At 39.5% G+C, this 20,633-nt stretch overlaps 2 protein-coding genes and 1 pseudogene across 2 annotated transcripts; 1 reads left to right on the top strand and 2 right to left on the bottom strand.

The window, feature by feature from the left end:
• On the top strand, positions 1,944 to 4,081 carry LOC109820326. The gene is made up of 3 exons (XM_020386455.1): positions 1,944 to 2,105; positions 2,632 to 3,375; positions 3,539 to 4,081. Exons 1-3 carry the CDS (start codon positions 2,016 to 2,018, stop codon positions 3,662 to 3,664), a joined length of 960 nt encoding a protein of 319 aa, XP_020242044.1. The 5' UTR covers positions 1,944 to 2,015; the 3' UTR covers positions 3,665 to 4,081.
• LOC109822738 lies at positions 4,386 to 20,633 on the bottom strand (annotated as a pseudogene).
• LOC109822737 lies at positions 10,028 to 11,517 on the bottom strand. The gene is made up of 2 exons (XM_020388985.1): positions 10,428 to 11,517; positions 10,028 to 10,331 (listed from the first exon to the last, which is right to left on the bottom strand). The coding sequence occupies exons 1-2, from the start codon at positions 11,061 to 11,063 to the stop codon at positions 10,206 to 10,208; spliced, it is 762 nt and encodes a 253-aa protein (XP_020244574.1). The 5' UTR covers positions 11,064 to 11,517; the 3' UTR covers positions 10,028 to 10,205.

Here is a 20,633-nt window from a genome sequence, read left to right as displayed (position 1 = left end):
AAACAAAAAAAAAAAAAAAAAAAAATTGGAAGAAGAAAAGAAATGTTATGGATTGTCTAGAAAAATTAATTAAGAGTAAAAAATTACCTTCGGTGCTTGTAGCTTAGAATTGGGAAACCATGGACCTATAATTTGAAAAATTAGAGGGCTATGTGAGGTGCCCCCCTACTATTGCATAATGAGCTGGTCATCAATAATAATGACCAGCTCATTATACAATAGGAGGGGAACATCTCACATGTCTCTCCTTTTGGTCCCATATTTTGATCACTGTAGCAAAACCCATATAATTTCTAATAGTAAATTGAAGCCTACAGAATGGACCTGAACATGGCTTTACAATAGAGCTTTGCTACAAGGACCCAAAATATGGGACCAATAAAGGGGACAAGTGAGGTGTCCCCCACCTATTGGATAATGAATTGGTCATCATTAATGATGGCCAATTCATTATCCAATAGGAGGGGGACACCTCACTTGTCCCCTCTATTGGTCCTATATTTTGGGTCCTTAAAGAATTTTTCTTTACAATAACAACACCTTGTACAATTGGGGGCCCACTTCAATTAATTGCTCAAGGTGTATTTAAGTCGTTCTTGGTCCGTTCCTTCTTCGTTTCAAATCGCGAGAGTTAGGGTTTTTGCAGAGGAGCAAAAACCCTAAATTCCCCTTACTAAAAAAGGTATTTTTTCCCCCTTCTCCCTTTAATTTCTTCTCGTTTCAATTACATATATCTAGTACTATGAAAATATTACGATGTTGTAAGATTGACTATACTAGTTTGTTATGCATGAGAGAATTCCAAAAAGAGAGGCGGGCGGTGAGAAGGTTGATGATTTTTTGTAGAAAATTTGATGTAACATATATAATGATGCATTATATTGGGAAGTTAAAAACATATATAGTAGTAGATAATAGTGATTTGTTTCCCAAAAAATGAATTTAATAATGACTAAAATAACTGACGCCTCTCGTTCCTAAGACATATATCAGTTGTTTTGCTGTATAATATAAATAGATAGATGTGGGCGATATTAATATTAGGAGTGATATCATAATAGTCACATGTCCGTTTATAAGCCAGTAGTTAATATTAGTGGATAGTTAATTAATATTTGGATGTTGATATAGGATGTGAACTTGAAGGAGATTGATATATTTGGAATTTGTTTTTCTTTTTCCTTTTTCTTTGGACCTTCTCTATTATATAGGATATGAAGGTTATACAAGAAGAAACCTTTTCGTTTATTTTTTGATAACCCAACCTGGAATCGAACTCAAGACCATGTGGGAACCATATTGGAACCTTACAACCGTTCGGGTCACCCGTGGTGTGGAAAACCTTTTCAGCCTTTTTTTTTTCTTGCGGCAAAGGCTCATATTATTTCCATCTTCTTGCACTATGCTGTAGGTTCTCTTGAATGAAGGAGGATCATACATTTCAGCATGGCCAGTAAAGAAAAGGTAACCGTTAGTTTTTTCGTGGACAAGGCGAAGCAAAGGGTGGCGCTGGCCGAAGCGGACAGCGACTTTATTGACATCCTCTTCAGCTTCCTCACCCTGCCATTGGGAACCATCGTCAGGCTCCTCAACAAACAATCTAATATTGGATGCATGGACAAATTGTATGGGAGCGTCGAGAATCTTGATGTGCATAATTTCCAGACTGAGGCATGCAAGACCATGCTTCTCTTCCCTCAAAGCGCTGCAGCTGAACGATGTGAAGATCTAAAGGTAAATATTGATAGCAGTGAGTCGAATCCAAGTTACGTCTATGTTTGTCGAAAGGCTGATTGTTGTGCCAAGGCCACATGCTTGGGTAGCTCTGTTTTGAATGCTCGATGTCCTCACTGTCGAAAAACTATGGATTTAAGGAAATCGTGGGGGGAAGGGAATGTGGATGCTGGCAAACTATTTGTCAAGAGTGGAGATAAGTTTTTGATTACTGATGACCTTCGTATAACTCCGTTTTCTATGGATTGATTACTGATGACCTTCGTATAACTCCGTTTTCTATGGAGCATTACCTTTCTTTCATTCAGAAATTGGGAATGGAAGATGAATGCATTCTCGAGGAGAAGGTTATGGATCTCGGTAGAGACGAGGTAAGTCGTTTGACTTTACAATTACGAGTAATTTTAAGACAACAAAATACAAAATGGCTTCACCTTCACTAGTAGCAAAAGTGGTAATATGAATGCATGTGATGATAGATTTCTTATTAAATTTATTTAAAGCCAAAACCTAATATCTATCATACCGTAAATTGCTCATCACTGATAAAATTTTAGAAAAATCTTCGCCCCTATGATTGTAACTAAAGGCAGAATATCAGTTAATATATTGAGATTTTTAGAAATAGAGTAATTATATTACTTTAATATTACAACATAATTACCTAACAGTGCAAATCCAAAATAATTACATAATTGTATTTGTATTGAACCAACTGCTTCCTGTGATTTCAACTCAAGTTGCTGTCCTACATCAGTAGAATTATGAGATGCTGTCAGATAATTGACCAGCGTTCACTATTGGGACTCCCCTTTTCGCTTTCTAATGAAATGGTTTTACTCAACAAACCTTTGTATTGTGTAATTTGTATTTAACAATTGTATATCACAATTGCAGATATTGACATTGCTTCGAAGACTGCTGGTCTCCAGTTCTCCGCTTACTGACTTGTTTTTCAAAAATGTGGGTGTGACGAATGATGCATCACAAGGAGTCGATGTTAAAAACATGATTCGAGTTAAAAGAGAAAGCAACACAGACGCTGAATCAAAAGAAACACACATCACTTTGTTTTTAAACAAGTCTACGAAAAAAGTGTCATTTGTAGAAGTTCAAGAAGATTATGCGAACTTTATATTCAGTTTCCTAACCTTGCCTCTTGGCGCCCTGATCAAGCTCCAAAATAACAAGTCGTTCTTGGGATGTGTCGATAACTTGTATCGAAGTGCCACAAAGGTTAGTTCAGACTGTTTCAAATCTGAGGAATGCAGGGATATTCTTCTCTCTCCTAAGCTTGCATCATTCTTTGGTTACACTGGTAACATGCTAAGGGTGGATGAAATTGCACCCCCTGAGGGTTTTTGCCGTGGTTGTTACAGTTGCTTCTGGAATTTTAATATAGAGTGTGAAGCTTCAGACTGTGTCCACAGCGTGAAGTGGGCAGATTTTAGACTGTTGAATCCAAAATCTCCAGAGGGAATAACAGAAGCAGGTGGTGGATATGCCAAGGGAAAATTCCTGGTGACTACTGATCTTTGTGTGTCTCAATTATCCGCCTCTTCCTCGCTCCAAACTGTCAAGAGCCAGGATCTTTCGTTCAGCGATCTAGAGATGAAGAGGGCCGTATTTGGAGAAATGCAGGTGAGAAAACAAATGATAGGTTGAATATTTGTCCAAAATGGAATTTTAAAACTTTCAAGTAATTGATCTTACTGTTTTGTTTTTTAACCAAAATAGAAATTTAAAACTTTCAAGTAATTGATCTTACTGTTTTGTTTTTTAACACTATGTGACTTTGGTGCAGGCTCTTGATCTACTTAGATCTGCCGTAACCTCTAAAACTCCAATTGATGACGTGCTAAATATTTTCGGAAAGCGAAGGTGGAATATGAATTTGGTTGCTAAAGAAGAAATTAAGCCGCTTGATTAATTACGTGGCTTTTCCGCAATGATTTTGGAAATTTATGAACCAGCAACTGCAATGGCGGATCGAGTATTAATTTCTGGAAAGTGGTATTACCATATAGTTAATAAATTATAAAATTTACAGCTATTTTTGTTGAATTTTTACACTTTGAAAAATAAAGTACGCTCTCTCATTATTATTAGCATTGTCAATTACATGCATGGCTACATAACGTTGATGTTCGAACGCGGGTAAGTAATACGTTGGACATGATATTGATGTTCGAACAGTTGTGTATTTTTTATGGAAGAGAGCTGTTTCTTTCCCGAATAAGCACAAGCACGGTACTGAATCGAGGAACAAGGAAAAGAGAATCAACCAGCAATCCGTTACAGAAGCGACAGGGGTCCAGTGTAAACTGCGGAGTACGCGACGAGCTTGTTGGCGTCGCGACTGAAAAAAAAAAAAAAAAAAAAAAAAAAAAAAAAAAAAAAAAAAACTGAAGCTCTTGTAAGTGTACTCGCGAAATTAAGCATCTCATTTTCTCTCAAGAAAAGGTAATTCATGCAAACTGGTTTAGACTTAAAAGAGGATCGAGTGCCAATCTCTAGATGATACGATTCAACGGATTAAGAATCTCCACTTTGATTCCAAATTCAAAATATCGGTGGTGATTAAGACACAATTTTACTGCAAATAATGGATTTGTTTGCAATTTCTAAATTTTCTTTCCTCAAAACTATCATTCACAGAAGGTAATTTGATCCATTATGTCATCTAACGAAAACAACATATGCCTGAGCTACAAAGTCATCAATAGACAACTACACTGTCGTCCTCACTAAAGGTAATTAGCAACTAATAAGTCTACTGAAAGGAAAGCCATTACTGATCAATCTGCTTTTAAATTCAAATGGATCGACTAAACAAGCGACAAGTTCCTCTAAATGTCACTAACCTGAAAATGTATGTACACCTTCGATAAATACACTGAAGCATGTCCACTACTCATTAGATATGTATCAATTTCAGTATGTTCAAGATCGCGGACCCTTGAGAAACAAAGAACTGAGGGTTATAAATTTCAGAATCATCTGAGCTTTTGACTGGGAACTTGAAAGTATCAACTTGTATCTTATTCCATTCTTTGATGGAAAGTCTCAAGAACATAACGGTTAAGCTGTTCACCGAATACCTTGATAGAGAAGTTCTCAGTGACATGTCGATGTGCCTCTTCACCCAACTTTATAGGCATTTCAGGAGTGGCCATAAGTTTAGCCATATGCTTCGAGAATTCTAGAGGCGTTGGATCACAGAGAAATCCTGTAGTTTCATGTATAATCGTCTCAACTGGGCCTCCACTGTTGCAAGCAATAACAGGTTTTTGTGCTGCCATTGCTTCTAGAGGAACAATGCCGAAGTGTTCATCCTGCAGAGATCAAACAAGAAGTTTTACGTCAGAATCCAAAGCTTCGGCTGATTTAAACTTTATAAATTTGTATTAAAGAGGAACAAGAAGTTTTACGTCAGAATCCAAAGCTTCGGCTGATTTAAACTTTATAAATTTGTATTAAAGAGGGGTAATTCAGATGTTTCGTCTTATGAGGATCAAGGAGTGGGAAAAGATAATATCATGGAGGGGCAACTACTTTACATCTATCGCATCTGGATTTTTTTCTCTTGATTCAAGAGGACGGTATTTTGGCTCATGCTTATATCTTTTGGAGGGAATCATTGCTGACTCTATAGTTTGCTTACTTCTGGTCATTTGCGTAGCTTTATTGCCTGTTATGTTTTCTCTTTCTTCAGTTTGGCGTATTTTTGTTTTTATTGGGATATTTCATTGAACTCTTATCAACAACACAACCAGGAGGAAAAGTATCTTTAAAAAAATTACAATGGACTCTGCTTACCTTTGGGGTATATAAAACACAGAGACATTCAGAGAGCAGAGCATTTCTTTCTGCAGTTGAGCAGGATGTAACAAACCTAACACGATCAGAAACTCCTTCAGTTTCAGCCAACTCTTTAAGTTCCTCTAGATACTCAGACATTTTCCTTCAGACGTTTGTCAAAGCCACCTGAAAAACAAAACCATCGTAAGCAAAATGAATGCAGTGAACTCATAAACTACAAGAGTAATGTTTATTTTAGTTTGTGATGATCTTCCTCATAGAATGACCTTCCGCAGACAACTGTCGAGTAAATGTAAATGTGAGTGAGCATAAATGAAAAGACAAGCTAGCATATATGATAACAAAAGAAAATATCATCAAATTCATAATGCAGCAGTTACATTTATGGACGATCAAAGTAGACCCGTAAATCAGGCTCAAAAAAAGTAGACCCGTAAATAAAAAAGCCACCAAGCTAAGCTTCCCGCCGTTTTATTAAAAAATATATTAGACAGTGATGCAACAAAAGAGAAAACAATAAGCATTTGTAGCAATCACCAAGGAACGGAGCAATGCAAATGCCAAAATTGCCAGTTGAAGATTCTTCTTTCTTTCAAATCGATTAACAGAAAGGAAATTCAACCTGAAAAAAAAAGGAATTTGAGTAACAAGAGAAGAGGTTACCAAGTAGCAACAACACCTATTTGATCTGTAGTTACTTATAATAAGGTATATACAAGCATGTCAGTTACTTATAAGCACAAGGTCCATCAAATTGGCCCATGTTGACTGCAGGGTAAAGAATAGCAGGTCTGATTCCTCTTGAATGAAGACACGAGAATGTCTTTGCAAATGCAGATGCGGTGAATCTGCTGTTAACAAGTACTAAATCGGCCATACCTGCAAATATCATTATCATTTAGTCTAGGCACTAGATAAGCATGAGCAATAAAGAGAAAAGACCAGTTCAATACATGTTTAGAAAAAAGAGTAGATATTATCAAAAAATGAAAAGAAAAAGGAATGCATATGGGACAGACCAGTAGTTGCCTCTTCAAGCAAGTCGATTGGTTTCCGGTACAACCTCCTGGCAGTAGTTGTATGTTGTGCAAGTAACAAATCCGGAAAATGACAGTAGAAAATTATCTGGCAACAAAAAAAATTATTAACATGTTCATCATAGTTCAGATATATCTCCATCACAAACAGTGTTTTGGTTACAATGGTAACAACATTAATGGCTACATTGGCTCTAAAACAAAAGGAAAAGAAACACAAAAAGCAGGGGAAATCAATTGTTCAGTATTATGCATGAAGAAAAGAATGCTTGCTGAAGAGATTACCTTCGTTGATCTTTTGAATTTCATGAGGGGAACAACTATAGAGACCTGGTCTGCCAATACAATGTCGAACGATGACCAGAAGAGAAGCACACAAATGGCAACAAAGATACATCGAAGATATGCACACACTGCGTGGAAGCGGTAGAAAATATGGCGAGGCAAGAAATCGCCATATACCGTAACAGGAAAAGGACCTGAACAGCAGGCAGAAAACAATTACATTCGCTTACCTATATCATACAATTGCAAAGATAAGCTATAAATTTCTGAAATTTGTGAAAAATCATCAACAATCCAGAAATACTATAAAACTGACGAGAACACTAATAAATATTGATATTAGATATGCTGCATGCATCTTGTATTATCTGATTCCAGAAATACTAAAAAGCCGAAGAATCGGCTATTAAAGATTTTACTCCTCAAGGTCCACAAGATTCTCACCAGCAACTGTTTCCTCAAAACTACGGCTTCTGTCATGATGCGCTGTGAAAACATGAACACTGTGGCCATGGTCCGCGAGTTCAACTGCCGCATCCACGATCAATCTTTCAGCTCCACCTGCATTAAACTAACAGGAGTTCTTACACTGGGCAAGAAGCATCGCCATATAATGACTATCATATGCACATAACAATGTAAGCACATGAAGAATCTGTCCTATTATACTCAAATGAATAACAGGCTTCACTCTTAAAGTTTACGAGGGAAAACATTAACTGCCATATTCATGTGATTTATTATAAATACATACACTCTCTAAAAAATTCCCTTTCTACCCTTCATATTTTGACAGTAGAAAGCCCCTGATATTAATAAATTTAATAAAAAATAAAAAGAAACATAGAAGAGAAGAACGCAAACCAATTCCAAGGTCAGGATGGATGACGGGGATCTTTAGCTTCTGGCCTCCATCTGTCTCCATTTTTTGTAAGGATTTCTACCAAAAAAAATTAAAATTAAAATGTCTGAATAAAAAAATGGAGAACTTTCTTTTTTAAAAAAAAATCAAAATAAGATCATAGTTATAACTCGATCTAACCAAAATCCTTTAGAACCAATAAAAAAGATTCTCAGCTAATAAGCAATTTCATATTCAGTGAACTGATACAATCAGAAACCCTAAATCAAGAAATCAAAGCAACAACTGGATCCCTTTGCTCGAATCCTTCGCTAAAAAAAATAATTCGCAAGAAATTAGGAGAAATAGATGGTAGTAGTACCTGACGATGAGAGAGATCGGCGGCAGGAGAGTAATGCTATGTTTGGGAGTTCACTGAGGAAAGGGAAGGTAAGGAAAGAAAGGGGAATTGTAATATGTTGTTTGGGAGTTGAGTAAGGTGAATGAAGGTGAACTTAATTTAACTTGTTTGGGAGTACTAATGGAGGGAAGGGAAGGGAAGAAAATATATGTAAATTTACACAAATAACCGTTGCATGATATTAAAACATTTTACCAAATAATAAATGATAAAAAAAATAAAATAAAAGCTCATGAAATTTATAAACACCAAAGGGATAGTGCTTTGTTTTTATACTAATAGCACATGATCTTATCAAAACAATGCACACAACATAACATATAAATCAGCCGAAGCTTTGGATTCCGACACAAAACTTCTTGTTTGATCTCTGCAGGATGAACACTTTGGCATTGCTCCTCTAGATGCAATGGCAGCCCAAAAACCTGTTATTGCTTGCAACAGTGGAGGCCCAGTTGAGACGATTATACATGAAACTACAGGATTTCTCTGTGATCCAACTCCTCTAGAATTCTCGAAGCATATGGCTAAACTTATGGCCACTCCTGAAATGGCTATAAAGTTGGGTAAAGAGGCACATCGACATGTCACTGAGAAATTCTCTATCAAGATATTCGGTGAACAGCTTAACCGTTATGTTCTTGACACTTTCCATCAAAGAATGGAATAAGATACAAGTGGATACTTTCGAGTTCCCATTCAAAAGCTCAGATGATTCTGAAATTTATAACCCTCAGTTCTTTGTTTCTCAAGGGTCCGCGATCTTGAACATACTGAAATTGATACATATCTAATGAGTAGTGGACATGCTTCAGTGTATTTATCGAAGGTGTACATACATTTTCAGGTTAGTGACATTTAGAGGAACTTGTCGCTTGTTTAGTCGATCCATTTGAATTTAAAAGCAGATTGATCAGTAATGGCTCCATTTCCTTTCAGTAGACTTATTAGTTGCTAATTACCTTTAGTGAGGACGACAGTGTAGTTGTCTATTGATGACTTTGTATCTCAGGCATATGTTGTTTTCGTTAGATGACATAATGGATCAAATTACATTCTGTGAATGATAGTTTTGAGGAAAGATAAGCAAACAAATCCATTATTTGCAGTAAAATTGTGTCTTAATCACCACCGATATTTTGAATTTGGAATCAAAGTGGAGATTCTTAATCCGTTGAATCGTATCATCTAGAGATTGGCACTCGATCCTCTTTTAAGTCTAAACCAGTTTGCATGAATTACCTTTTCTTGAGAGAAAATGAGATGCTTAATTTCGCGAGTACACTTACAAGAGCTTCAGTTTTTTTTTTTTTTTTTTTTTTTTTTTTTTTTTTTTTCTGGACCCCTGTCGCTTCTGTAACGGATTGCTGGTTGATTCTCTTTTCCTTGTTCCTCGATTCAGTACCGTGCTTATTCTCTATTTCCTTCATCGCAAAACTTTTCACAGGATGATAATTTCGTTTACTATATTTTACAGGGAACTGTTTACCCTAAAAATAATTTTCTCTAAAGTTTCAGACACCTGCTGCACATGATAATTAAACCCTGTAACTCCTACATAAAATGTCCTCAATAAATTTCTGTTCGATTTTATGCTTTCTATAATTAAACCCTGTCATCAGAAAAGATAGCGGGGAAAAAAAACTAGTTCTCTTTTAAGTTGCTTCCTTCATCTTCGTTTGTTAAGGCTCCCAAGTAAAAAAAACAACTTATCAGTTACTTTCGCCAGCAACAAAAAATAGCCATATGTTTGAAATTCGGGAAAGAAACAGCTCTCTTCCATCAAAAATACAAACTGTTCGAACATCAATATCATGTCGAACGTATTACTCACCCACCCGCGTTCGAACATCAACGTTATGTAGCCATGCATGTAATTGACAATGCTAATAATAATGAGAGAGCGTACTTTATTTTTCAAAGTAAAAAAATTCAACAAAAATAGCTGTAAATTTTATAACTTATTAACTATATGGTAATACCACTTTCCAGAAATTAATACTCGATCCGCCATTGCAGTTGCTGGTTCATAAAGCTCCGAAATCATTGCGGAAAAGCCACGTAATTAATCAAGTGGCTTAATTTCTTCTTTAGCAACCAAATTCATATTCCACCTTCGCTTTCCGAAAATATTTAGCACGTCATCAATTGGAGTTTTAGAGGTTACGGCAGATCTAAGTAGATCAAGAGCCTGCACCAAAGTCAAGAGTGTTAAAAAACAACACAGTAAGAGTAAAGGTGGATAGCCTACAATAAACATGTAACTGTCAAGGAAACAATGAATCACCTGCATTTCTCCAAATACGGCCCTCTTCATCTCTAGATCGCTGAACGAAAGATCCTGGCTCTTGACAGTTTGGAGCGAGGAAGAGGCGGATAATTGAGACACACAAAGATCAGTAGTCACCAGGAATTTCCCCTTGGCATATCCACCACCTGTTTCTGTTCTTCCCTCAGGAGATTTTGGATTCAACATCCTAAAATCTGCCCGCTTCACGCCGTGGACACATTCTGAAGCTTCACAATCTATATCATTATTATTCCAGAAGCAACTGTAACAACCACGGCAAAAACCCTTAGGGGGTGCAATTTCATCCACCTTTAGCATGTTACCAGTGTAACCAAAAAATGATGCAAGCTTAGGAGAGAGAAGAATATCCCTGCATTCCTCAGATTTGAACTTGTCTGAACTAACCTTTGTGGCACTTCGATACAAGTTATCGACACATCCCAAGAACGACTTGTTATTTTGGAGCTTGATCAGGGCGCCAAGAGGCAAGGTTAGGAAACTAAATATAAAGTTCACATAATCTTCTTCAACTTCTACAAATGACACTTTTTTCGTAGACTTGTTTAAAAACAAATTGATGTGTGTTTCTTTTGATTCAGCTTCTGTGTTGCTTTCTCTTTTAACTCGAATCATGTTTTTAATATCGATTCCTTGTGATGCATCATTCGTCACACCCACATTTTTGAAAAACAAGTCAGTAAGCGGAGAACTGGAGACCAGCAGTCTTCGAAGCAATGTCAATATCTGCAATTGTTAAATACAAATTACACAATACAAAGGTTTGTTGAGTAAAACCATTTCATTAGAAAGCGAAAAGGGGAGTCCAAATAGTGAACCCTGGTCAATTATCGACAGCAACTCATAATTTTACAGATACAGGACACCAACTTGAGTTGAAATCACAGGAAGCAGTTGGTTCAATACAAATATAATTATGTAATTATTTTGGATTTGCTCTATTAGGTAATTATGTTGTAATCTTAAAGTAATATAATTATTCTATTTCTAAAAATCTCAATATATTAATCGATATTCTGCCTTTACAAACATAGGGGCGAAGATTTTTCTAAAATTTTATCAGTGATGGGCAATTTACGGTATGATAAATTACATTTCATATGCATCCATTCCACCTGCATATAAGTCATTCATTGCATCGTTGCATTCAGTGCCTGTACCTAACAACTGGCAGGTAGCTAAGCAAGATCCTAGGTGGTTGAATGCCATGCACGAGGAACTCCAGGCCTTGAAGAAGAATGACACATGGGAGTTGGTACCTTTGCCAGCTGGGAAGCGTGCTGTTGGATGTAAGTGGGTGTATACGGTTAAGCAAACTCCAGAGGGCAAGATCGACAGATACAAGGTCAGATTGGTTGCTAAAGGCTACAGCCAAACATACGGCATTGACTATGACGAGACATTTGCTCCAGTAGCAAAGATGAGTACTGTTAGAGTGTTGGTGTCATGTGCTGCCAACTTTAATTGGCCACTACATCAGCTAGATGTCAAGAATGCCTTTTTGCATGGAGATCTTCAAGAGGAGGTATATATGGAGATTCCACCAGGCTTCACTACTTCTCAAGTAGCTGGGAAGGTGTGCAAGTTGAAGAAGTCTTTGTATGGGTTAAAACAGTCTCCGAGGGCATGGTTTGATAGATTCAGGTTGGCAGTTTGTGGTATGGGGTACAAGCAGTGCAATGGTGATCATACTGTGTTTTACAGGCACTCCAAAACTCGTATCACTATCCTGGCGGTCTATGTTGATGATATTGTAATCACTGGAGATGACGCTGAGGAAATCCTACTGTTGAAGAAGAAATTGGGAGAGGAATTTGAAGTTAAAGATCTGGGGCAGTTGAAGTACTTTCTCGGAATTGAAATTGCAAGGTCGCGAAAGGGTATAGTGCTTTCTCAGCGGAAGTATGCTCTGGATCTTCTCTCAGAGACAGGGATGTTAGGGTGCAGAGTTGCATCTACTCCTATCGAGCAGAATCATAAGATGTGTACTGAGGGTGGTGACCCGGTGAGTAAAGAGCAATATCAAAGATTAGTTGGACGACTTATATATCTATGTCATACGAGACCTGATATTACTCATGCAGTGAGTGTGGTGAGTAGATATATGCATGATCCCAGAGAGCAGCATATGGAGGCAGTTCGCAGAATTCTTAGATATATTAAAGGAAGCCCAGGAAAGGGGTTATGGTTCAGGAGTTTTGGACATCTGAGAATTGAAGGCTATTGTGATGCTGATTGGACGGGTTGTATGGATGATCGTAGATCCACTACAGGCTATTGTGTATTTGTTGGAGGCAATCTCGTATCTTGGCGTAGTAAGAAGCAAGATGTAGTGGCTAGGTCTACAGCTGAGGCCGAGTACAGAGCTATGGCAGTTAGTCTGTGCGAGTTGATGTGGGTAAAAAACATATCATCTGAGCTGCGCTTGTTTAGAAGAGACTCCTTACAACTATGGTGTGACAACAAATCGGCGATTAATATTGCAAACAATCCAGTTCAGCATGATCGCACCAAACATGTGGAGATTGATCGGTTCTTTATCAAGGAGCAACTGAATTGAGGAGTTCTGACTTTGAGCTATGTGAAATCAGAAGAGCAGTTAGCTGATTGTTTAACAAAAGGATTAGGTTCTAGAGAGTATGATATCTTTTGTAACAAGATGGGGATGATTGATATCTATCGCCCATCTTGAGGGGGAGTGTTGAGTTATTTAGATACTAAGTGAATTAGTCAATGTTGTAAGGACCTAATTGTAAGAATGCATTAATATAAAAGAGGGATCTCTCAATGAGAGAAACTAACCCTAATTTTCCCAAAACACTACAGCTATATCAAGCACAAACATTTGGCTTTTGTAAAACACATTGTTGCTAAATGTTAGCAGGTAAGTAAGAGATATATTTCATACAAATATAAATTTTGTATGTACATTTAGAAGCTATTATTCATTTCTGATGTTTGCAGATAACTAAGATTTATTTGAATGTACATTTATAAGTTCCCATATATCCATCTACAAAACTATCTCATAGTTTCAACGATTGGCCATAGAGTACACTAGCACTGATTTTATTGTTAAAACTCATTTCTCTTTTGATTCTTCTTGGAAACTTCACCTTTTGTTTTGAGTAAAGAAGAACTTCACCTTACATCATCAATACGGAGATGATGAAAGATCGTTTCAAGCAATAAAATGAGAACCTGCAAATTTGAGTTCCTGAGCATATAAGCTATCCCGACAGTGACAGAATTAAGAGAGAATGCCAAAAAGATGGCTACATATTTGATGACTCAAGTTACCACAAACATATCATTTCGCACAGTTAAATGGGAACTAATAGTGGCAGTTCCGGAACAGTTTCCCCACGGTAAAGTGAAGTAACTATCTACAGACACAAATAACTATACAAGATACAGATTAAAATTTTAGAACTTGGCTGGAGAACAAGTAAACTTAGTCCAATGTGCAAAACACGACAAAAGCAAGTGTAAAACTGTAAATGAAACAGTTAACAATCTTATGAAAGTGCATATTTAAATAAATAACAACCTCGTGTTCCTCACGTCCATTGGGTGTCTCCAGTTCCATTTCAGCAAAGAAAGCCTCCAAAACAAAAGCTACAACCTGAAATTAAAGAAGCTGAATATATTAGTTGCAAAGTTTGATGCTAATTTGTAAAATGGTCATACTTTGGACAGAAGGGCATCATCAACAGATGAATACTCTTTTTTTCCATCAAAATGGGGCAGCCGTGAACCATCATTGAATAAGAAAACTCCACAAAATGAAGATATGCAGATAAATATCAATCTTAGGAACTTATTCCCTGAAAAGAAGTGGACTTGCGCTATGGGTCAATTTTAATCCTTGCAAGGGTAGAGTTGGGACAAACCATGGATGGCAGACGCAACAAAAAGAAATCTTATTTCAAAAATTAAAAAAAAACAAAGAACTTTGTATTTGAGTATCAGTGTAATAAAACAAACGATAGTTACCATCTACTGTGTGAGCAGTTGCGAACTTTTCAGAAAATAGATCCATAGTTTTGCTTTTACTTAATAAGATAAGATTGGTTTGGTTAAAGGCTTGATTCTCTATTTATAAATATTTACATATTTAAAATGTTAACAATGTCTTTCATGTGTGTAAATGAATTTATTTCATAAGGAAACACCAAGTTGAATAAAGAAATTAATAAAGAAAAAAACCGCCCAGAAACCGCTTAGGCGCCCGCCTAGGCGTCTAAGCGCTGGGCGCCAAGTCCGGCGCCCAGGAGCGCCCAGCGTTTAATGTAACATTGTATCCATCTTTCTCTCTTTCACCCCTCTCTCCTGCCTCCCTATCTCTTTCATCTCTTTCCTAGGCCCTTTCAATGGCCCTCTCCTCCCTCTCCCTGGCCCTCACATTGGCCTAGTCGTCCCTCTCTCTCTCTTTCACCCCTCTCCTCGGCCCTCTCCTGCCTCTATTTGTCTCTTTCATCCCTTCCTTTGGCCCTTTCAACGGCCCTCTCCTCCTCTCTCCCTGGCCCTCTCCTCCCTCTCCTTCGCTTTTTCCTCCCTCTCCCTGCCCCTCTCAAAGGCCCTGTCGTCCCTCTCTTTCTCTCTTTCACCCCTCTCCTGGCTCTCTGTCTCTTTCATCCCCTCCTTTGGCCCTTTCAACGGCCCTCTCCTCCTGGCCCTCTCCTCCCTCTCCTTCGCTTTTTCCTCCCTCTCTCTCTCTCTTTCACCCCTCTCCTCGGCCCTCTCCTGCCTCTATTTGTCTCTTTCATCCCTTCCTTCGGCCCTTTCAACGGCCCTCTCCTCCTCTCTCCCTGGCCCTCTCCTCCCTCTCCTTCGCTTTTTCTTCCCTCTCCCTGCCCCTCTCAAAGGCCCTGTCGTCCCTCTCTTTCTCTCTTTCACCCCTCTCCTGGCTCTCTTTGTCTCTTTCACCCCCTCCTTTAGCCCTTTCAACAGCCCTCTCCTCCTTCTCCTTCGCCCTCTCCTCTCCCTGCCCCTCTCCTTCTCCTTTTCCTCCCTCTCTCTGCTCCTCTCAATGACTCTGTCGTCCCACTCTTTCTCTCTTTCACCCCTCCTCGTCCCTCCCCCGCCTCTCTTTGTCTCTTTCATCCCTCTCCTTGACCCTTTCAATGGCCCTCTCCTCCCTCCTTCGCTTTTTCCTCCCTCCCTGACCCTCTCAATAGCCCAGTTGTCCCTCTCTTTCTCTCTTTTACCCCTCTCCTCCTCCCTCTCTGTCTCTTTCATTCCACTCATTGGCCCTTTCAATGACCCTCTCTTCCCTCTCCCTGGCCCTCTCCTTCACCTTTCTCTTTTTCACCCCTCTCATCGGCCCTCTCCCGCCTCTCTTTGTCTCTTTCATCCCTCTCTTTGACCCTGTCGTCCCTCTCTTTCACCCCTCTCATGCCTCTCCGTCTCTTTCATCCCTCTCCTTCGCTTTTTCCTCCCTGGTCCTGTTGTCCCTCTATTTGTCTTTCACCCCTCTCCTCGACTTTGTCCTGTCTCTTTCATCCCTCCTCCTGGCCCTCTCCTCCCTATCGGCCTCCCTCACTGCCTTTTGTCCCTCTCCAACCTATCCATCTCCCATTTCCACCGGTTCTTCCTCTCATTCCCCCTCTCGACAGATTCCAGCTGCAGCCTCCCGATTGCCTAATCACTCAGTCTTCACATCTCCCCTACAACTATTGCTCGCCATCCTACGCATACATCTTGCCCCTCTTATCATCTGCAGCGCATCATCGCCAGCACCACTAGCTCTCGCCCCCAAGAACCTCATCTGCAGGGTTCTTGTTCCCAACAAGATCACCAAGAACCTCATCTGCAGGATTTTTACCCCCAGAATCATCGTCAAGATCCTGGTCAGGTTTCTCTCCCCCGACATCACTACCGATATCCTGAGGAGGGTGCTTGTCCCTCTCTTCCTCCTGCAACTCAACCTCCCCGTACCCCATCCTCCCCTTCCCCTTGGCACGAGGATTGCTGGCATTCAAAGATTGATCCCTGCAATAGTCGATAAGGACTGTCGACGGCTGCAACGACGATGTGGGGTTGGTGGGCTCTGCGATTGTTAGGGGTCGGGCTTCGATTTTCGCATCGACGGTAGATACTACGACCGAGCGTGCTGACGAGTTAACAAAGGGAGGAGGTGATGTCTCCGACGGTTGAGAGGATGACGACGACGATAGGGGGCGCGCCTTCGTTCGTAACTGCTCTTCTTCCGACCGACCTCAGAAAAACCGCCACAAATTCCGCCTCTTGGAGATCGTCATGATCTCTGGCAGTGAGGCGGAGAGAGGGAGAGGGGAACAAAGTAATATTGGTTCTTGAAAGAAAGAAAGAGAGAGAGTGAGTGATGAGAGAGAACACAAACGGTTAAGGGCCATTATATTTTAGAAAATTGAAGGGTTTTTTTCTCGTTTACTTGCTCTCCAAGTTAACCGGTTACAAGGGCACTTTCGGTATTTTTGTCTAAATTTTGTTTGAAAAGAAATGCTTTTTTAAAAAACTAATAATTAAACTTGGAGAAAATGCATTTTATAAGTTTAATTATTAGTTCTTACAAAAGCATTTCTTTTCAAACAAAATTTAAACAAAAATACCGAAAGTGCCCCTTAACTGGTTAACTTAGAGAGCAAGTAAACGAGAAAAAAACCCTTGAATTTTCTAAAATATAAAGGCCCCTAACCGTTTTTGTTCTCTCTCATCACTCTCTCTTTCTTTCTTTCTTTCTTTCTTTCAAGAACCAATATTACTTTGCTCTCCTCTCCCTCCCTCCCCTTCACCGCCAGAGATCATGACGATCTCCGAGAGGCAGAATTCGTGACGATTTTTCCGAAAGGTCGGTTGGAAGAAGAGCAGTTACGAGCGAAGGCGCGCCCCCTATCGTCGTCATCCTCCTCCCGACCGTTGGCGACGTTGCCTCCTCCCGATGTTAACCCATCGGCACGCTCAGTCGCAGTATCTTCCGTCGATGCGAAAATCGAAGCTCAACCCCGGCCCCTAACAATCGCGGAGCCTACCAACCCCACATCGTCGTCACCGCCGCCGACAATCCTGACTAACTACTGCAGGGATCAATCTCCGAATGACAGCAGTCCTCGTGCCAAGGGGAAGGGGAGGATGGGATACGAGGAGGTTGAGCTGTAGGAGGAAGAAAGGGGCGAGCACCCTCCTCGGGGTATCGATGTTGATGTCGTGGGAGAGAAACCTGACCAGGATCTTGACGATGATTCTGGGGGTAAAAACCCTGCAGATCAGGTTCTTGGTGATCTTGTTGGGAACAAGAACCCTGCAGATGAGGTTCTTGGGGGCGAGAGCTAGTGGTGCTGGCGACGATGCGCTGCTGATGATAAGAGGGAGAAGAGGTATGCGTAGGATGGCGAGCAATAGTGGGGGGGGAGATGTTGCGAAGGCTAAGTGATTGGGCAGCCAAGAGGCTGCAGTTGGAGCCTGACGAGAGGGGGAATGAGAGAAAGAAGCGGTAGAAATGGGAGATGGATAAGTTGGAGAGGGACAAAAGGCTGCGAGGGAGGCCGATAGGGAGGAGAGGGCCAGGGAGAGGGATGAGAGGGCCAGGAAGAGGGACAAGGAGAGGGATGAAAGAGACAAAGAAAGACAGGAGAGTCGAGGAGAGGGGTGAAAGAGAGAAAGAGAGGGACGACAGGGCCATTGAGAGGGCCAGGGAGATGGAGGAAAAGGCGAAGGAGAGGGAGGAGATTGTCATTGAAAGGGCAAAGGAGAGGGATGAAAGAGACAGAGAGGCAAGATAGAAAGAGAGGGACGACAGGGCCATTGAGAGGGTCAGGGAAAGGGTGGAAAAGGCGAAGGAGAGGGACATTGAAAGGGCCAAAGAAGGATGAAAGAAACAAAGAGAGGTAGGAACTAATAAGTCTACTGAAAGGAAATGGAGCCATTACTGAATCTGCTTTTAAATTCAATAGGATCGACTAAACAAGCGACAAGTTCCTCTAAATATCACTAACCTGAAAATATATGTACACATTCGATAAATACACTGAAGCATGTCCACTACTCACTAGATACGTATCAATTTCAATATGTTCAAGATCGCAGACCTTTGAGAAACAAGAAACTGAGGGTTATAAATTTCAGAATCATCTGAGCTTTTGAATGGGAACTCGAAAGTATCCACTTGTATCTTATTCCATTCTTTGATGGAAAGTGTCAAGAACATAACGGTTAAGCTGTTCACCGAATATCTTGATAGAGAATTTCTCAGTGACATGTCGATGTGCCTCTTTACCCAACTTTATAGCCATTTCAGGAGTGGCCATAGGCCCATAAGTTTAGCCATATGCTTCGAGAATTCTAGAGTTGGATCACAGAGAAATCCTGTAGTTTCATGTATAATCGCCTCAACTGGGCCTCCACTGTTGCAAGCAATAACAGGTTTTTGGGCTGCCATTGCATCTAGAGGAGCAATGCCAAAGTGTTCATCCTGCAGAGATCAAACAAGAAGTTTTGCGTCGGAATCCAAAGCTTCGGCTGATTTATACTTTATAAATTTGTATTAAAGAGGGGTTATGCAGATGTTTCGTTTTATGAGGATCAAGGAGTGCGAAAAGATAATATCATGGAGGGACAACTAATTTACATCTGTCGCATCTGGATTTTTTTTTCTCTTGATTCAGGAGGACTGTATTTTGGCTCATGCTTACATCGTTTGGAGGGAATCATTGCTGACTCTATATTTTGCTCATTTCTTGTCATTTGCATAGTTTTATTGCCTGGTATGTTTTCTCTTTCTTCAGTTTGCCGTATTTTTGTTGTTATTGGGATATTTCATTGAACTCTTATCAACAACACAACCAGGAGGAAAAGTATCTTTAAAAAATTTATAATGGGCTCTGCTTACCTTTGGGGTATATAAAACACAGACATTCAGAGAGCAGAGCATTTCTTTCTGCAGTTGAGCCAACTCTTTAAGTCCCTCTAGATACTTGACATTTTCCTTCAGCCACCTGAAAATCAAAACCATCGTAAGCGAAATGAATGCAGTGAACTGGTAAACTACAAGAGTAATGTTTGTTTTAGTTTGTGATGATCCTCCTCATAGAATGAGCATAAAATGAAAAGACAAGCTATCATATATGATAACAAAAGAAAATATCATCAAATTCATAATGCATGCAGCGGTTACATTTATGGACGATAGAAGTAGACCCGTAAATAAAAAAAGCCACCAAGCTAAGCTTCCCGCCGTTTTATTAAAAAAATATTAGACAGTGATGCAACAGAGAGAAAACAATAAACATTGGTAGCAATCACCTACTATTGTCAAGGTAGCTTCAGATAAGCTTTGGTCAGGAAGAGTGCTCCCAAAGGAACGGAGCAACGCAAATGCCGAAATTGCCAGTTGAAGATTCTTCTTTCTTTCAACCCGATTAACAGAAAGGAAATTCAACCTGAAATAAAAAAATATTATTAACATGTTTATCATAGTTCAGATGTATCTCCATCAAGACAGTGTTTTGGTTACAAAAAAACAAAAGGAAAAGAAGCACAAAAAAGCAGGGGGAATCAATTGTTCAGTATTATGCATGAAGAAAAGAATGCTGGGCGAAGAGATTACTTTTGTTGATCTTTTGAATATCATGAGGGGAACGACTATATATTTAGAAAGATGACCAGAAGAGAAGCACACAAATGGCAACAAAGATACATCGAATATATATGCACACACTGCATGGAAGCGGTAGAAAATATGGCGAGGCAAGAAATCGCCGTATACCGTAACAGGAAAAGGACCTGAACAGCAGGCAGAAAACAATTACAGTCGCTTACCTATATCATACAACTGCAAAGATAAGCTATAAAATTCTGAAAAAATCATCAACAATCCAGAAACACTATAAAACTGACGAGAACACTAATAAATATTGATTTTAGATATGCTGCATGCATCTTGTATTATCTGATTCCAAAAATAATAAAAAGCCGAAGAATCGGCTATTAAAGATTTTATTCCTCAAGGTCCACAACATTCTCAGCAGCAACTGTTTCCTCAAATCTTTAGGGCAGCATGGTTAAAAATGATGCAAACATTGGGTACTCAAGCGCAATTAACACTGAAAAATACAGAGAAGCCACTATGATTTCAAGTCTTGGCATTTTGGTAATGTTTGGGGAGCAACAAGACCAAAGAAAAAAGAACTCTGATCCAACTAACAA

The sequence above is a fragment of the Asparagus officinalis genome, chromosome 8, assembly GCF_001876935.1.
Source record: "Asparagus officinalis chromosome 8, Aspof.V1, whole genome shotgun sequence".
Taxonomy (NCBI): Eukaryota; Viridiplantae; Streptophyta; class Magnoliopsida; order Asparagales; family Asparagaceae; genus Asparagus; species Asparagus officinalis.
This window is presented reverse-complemented; position numbering and strand designations above follow the sequence as displayed.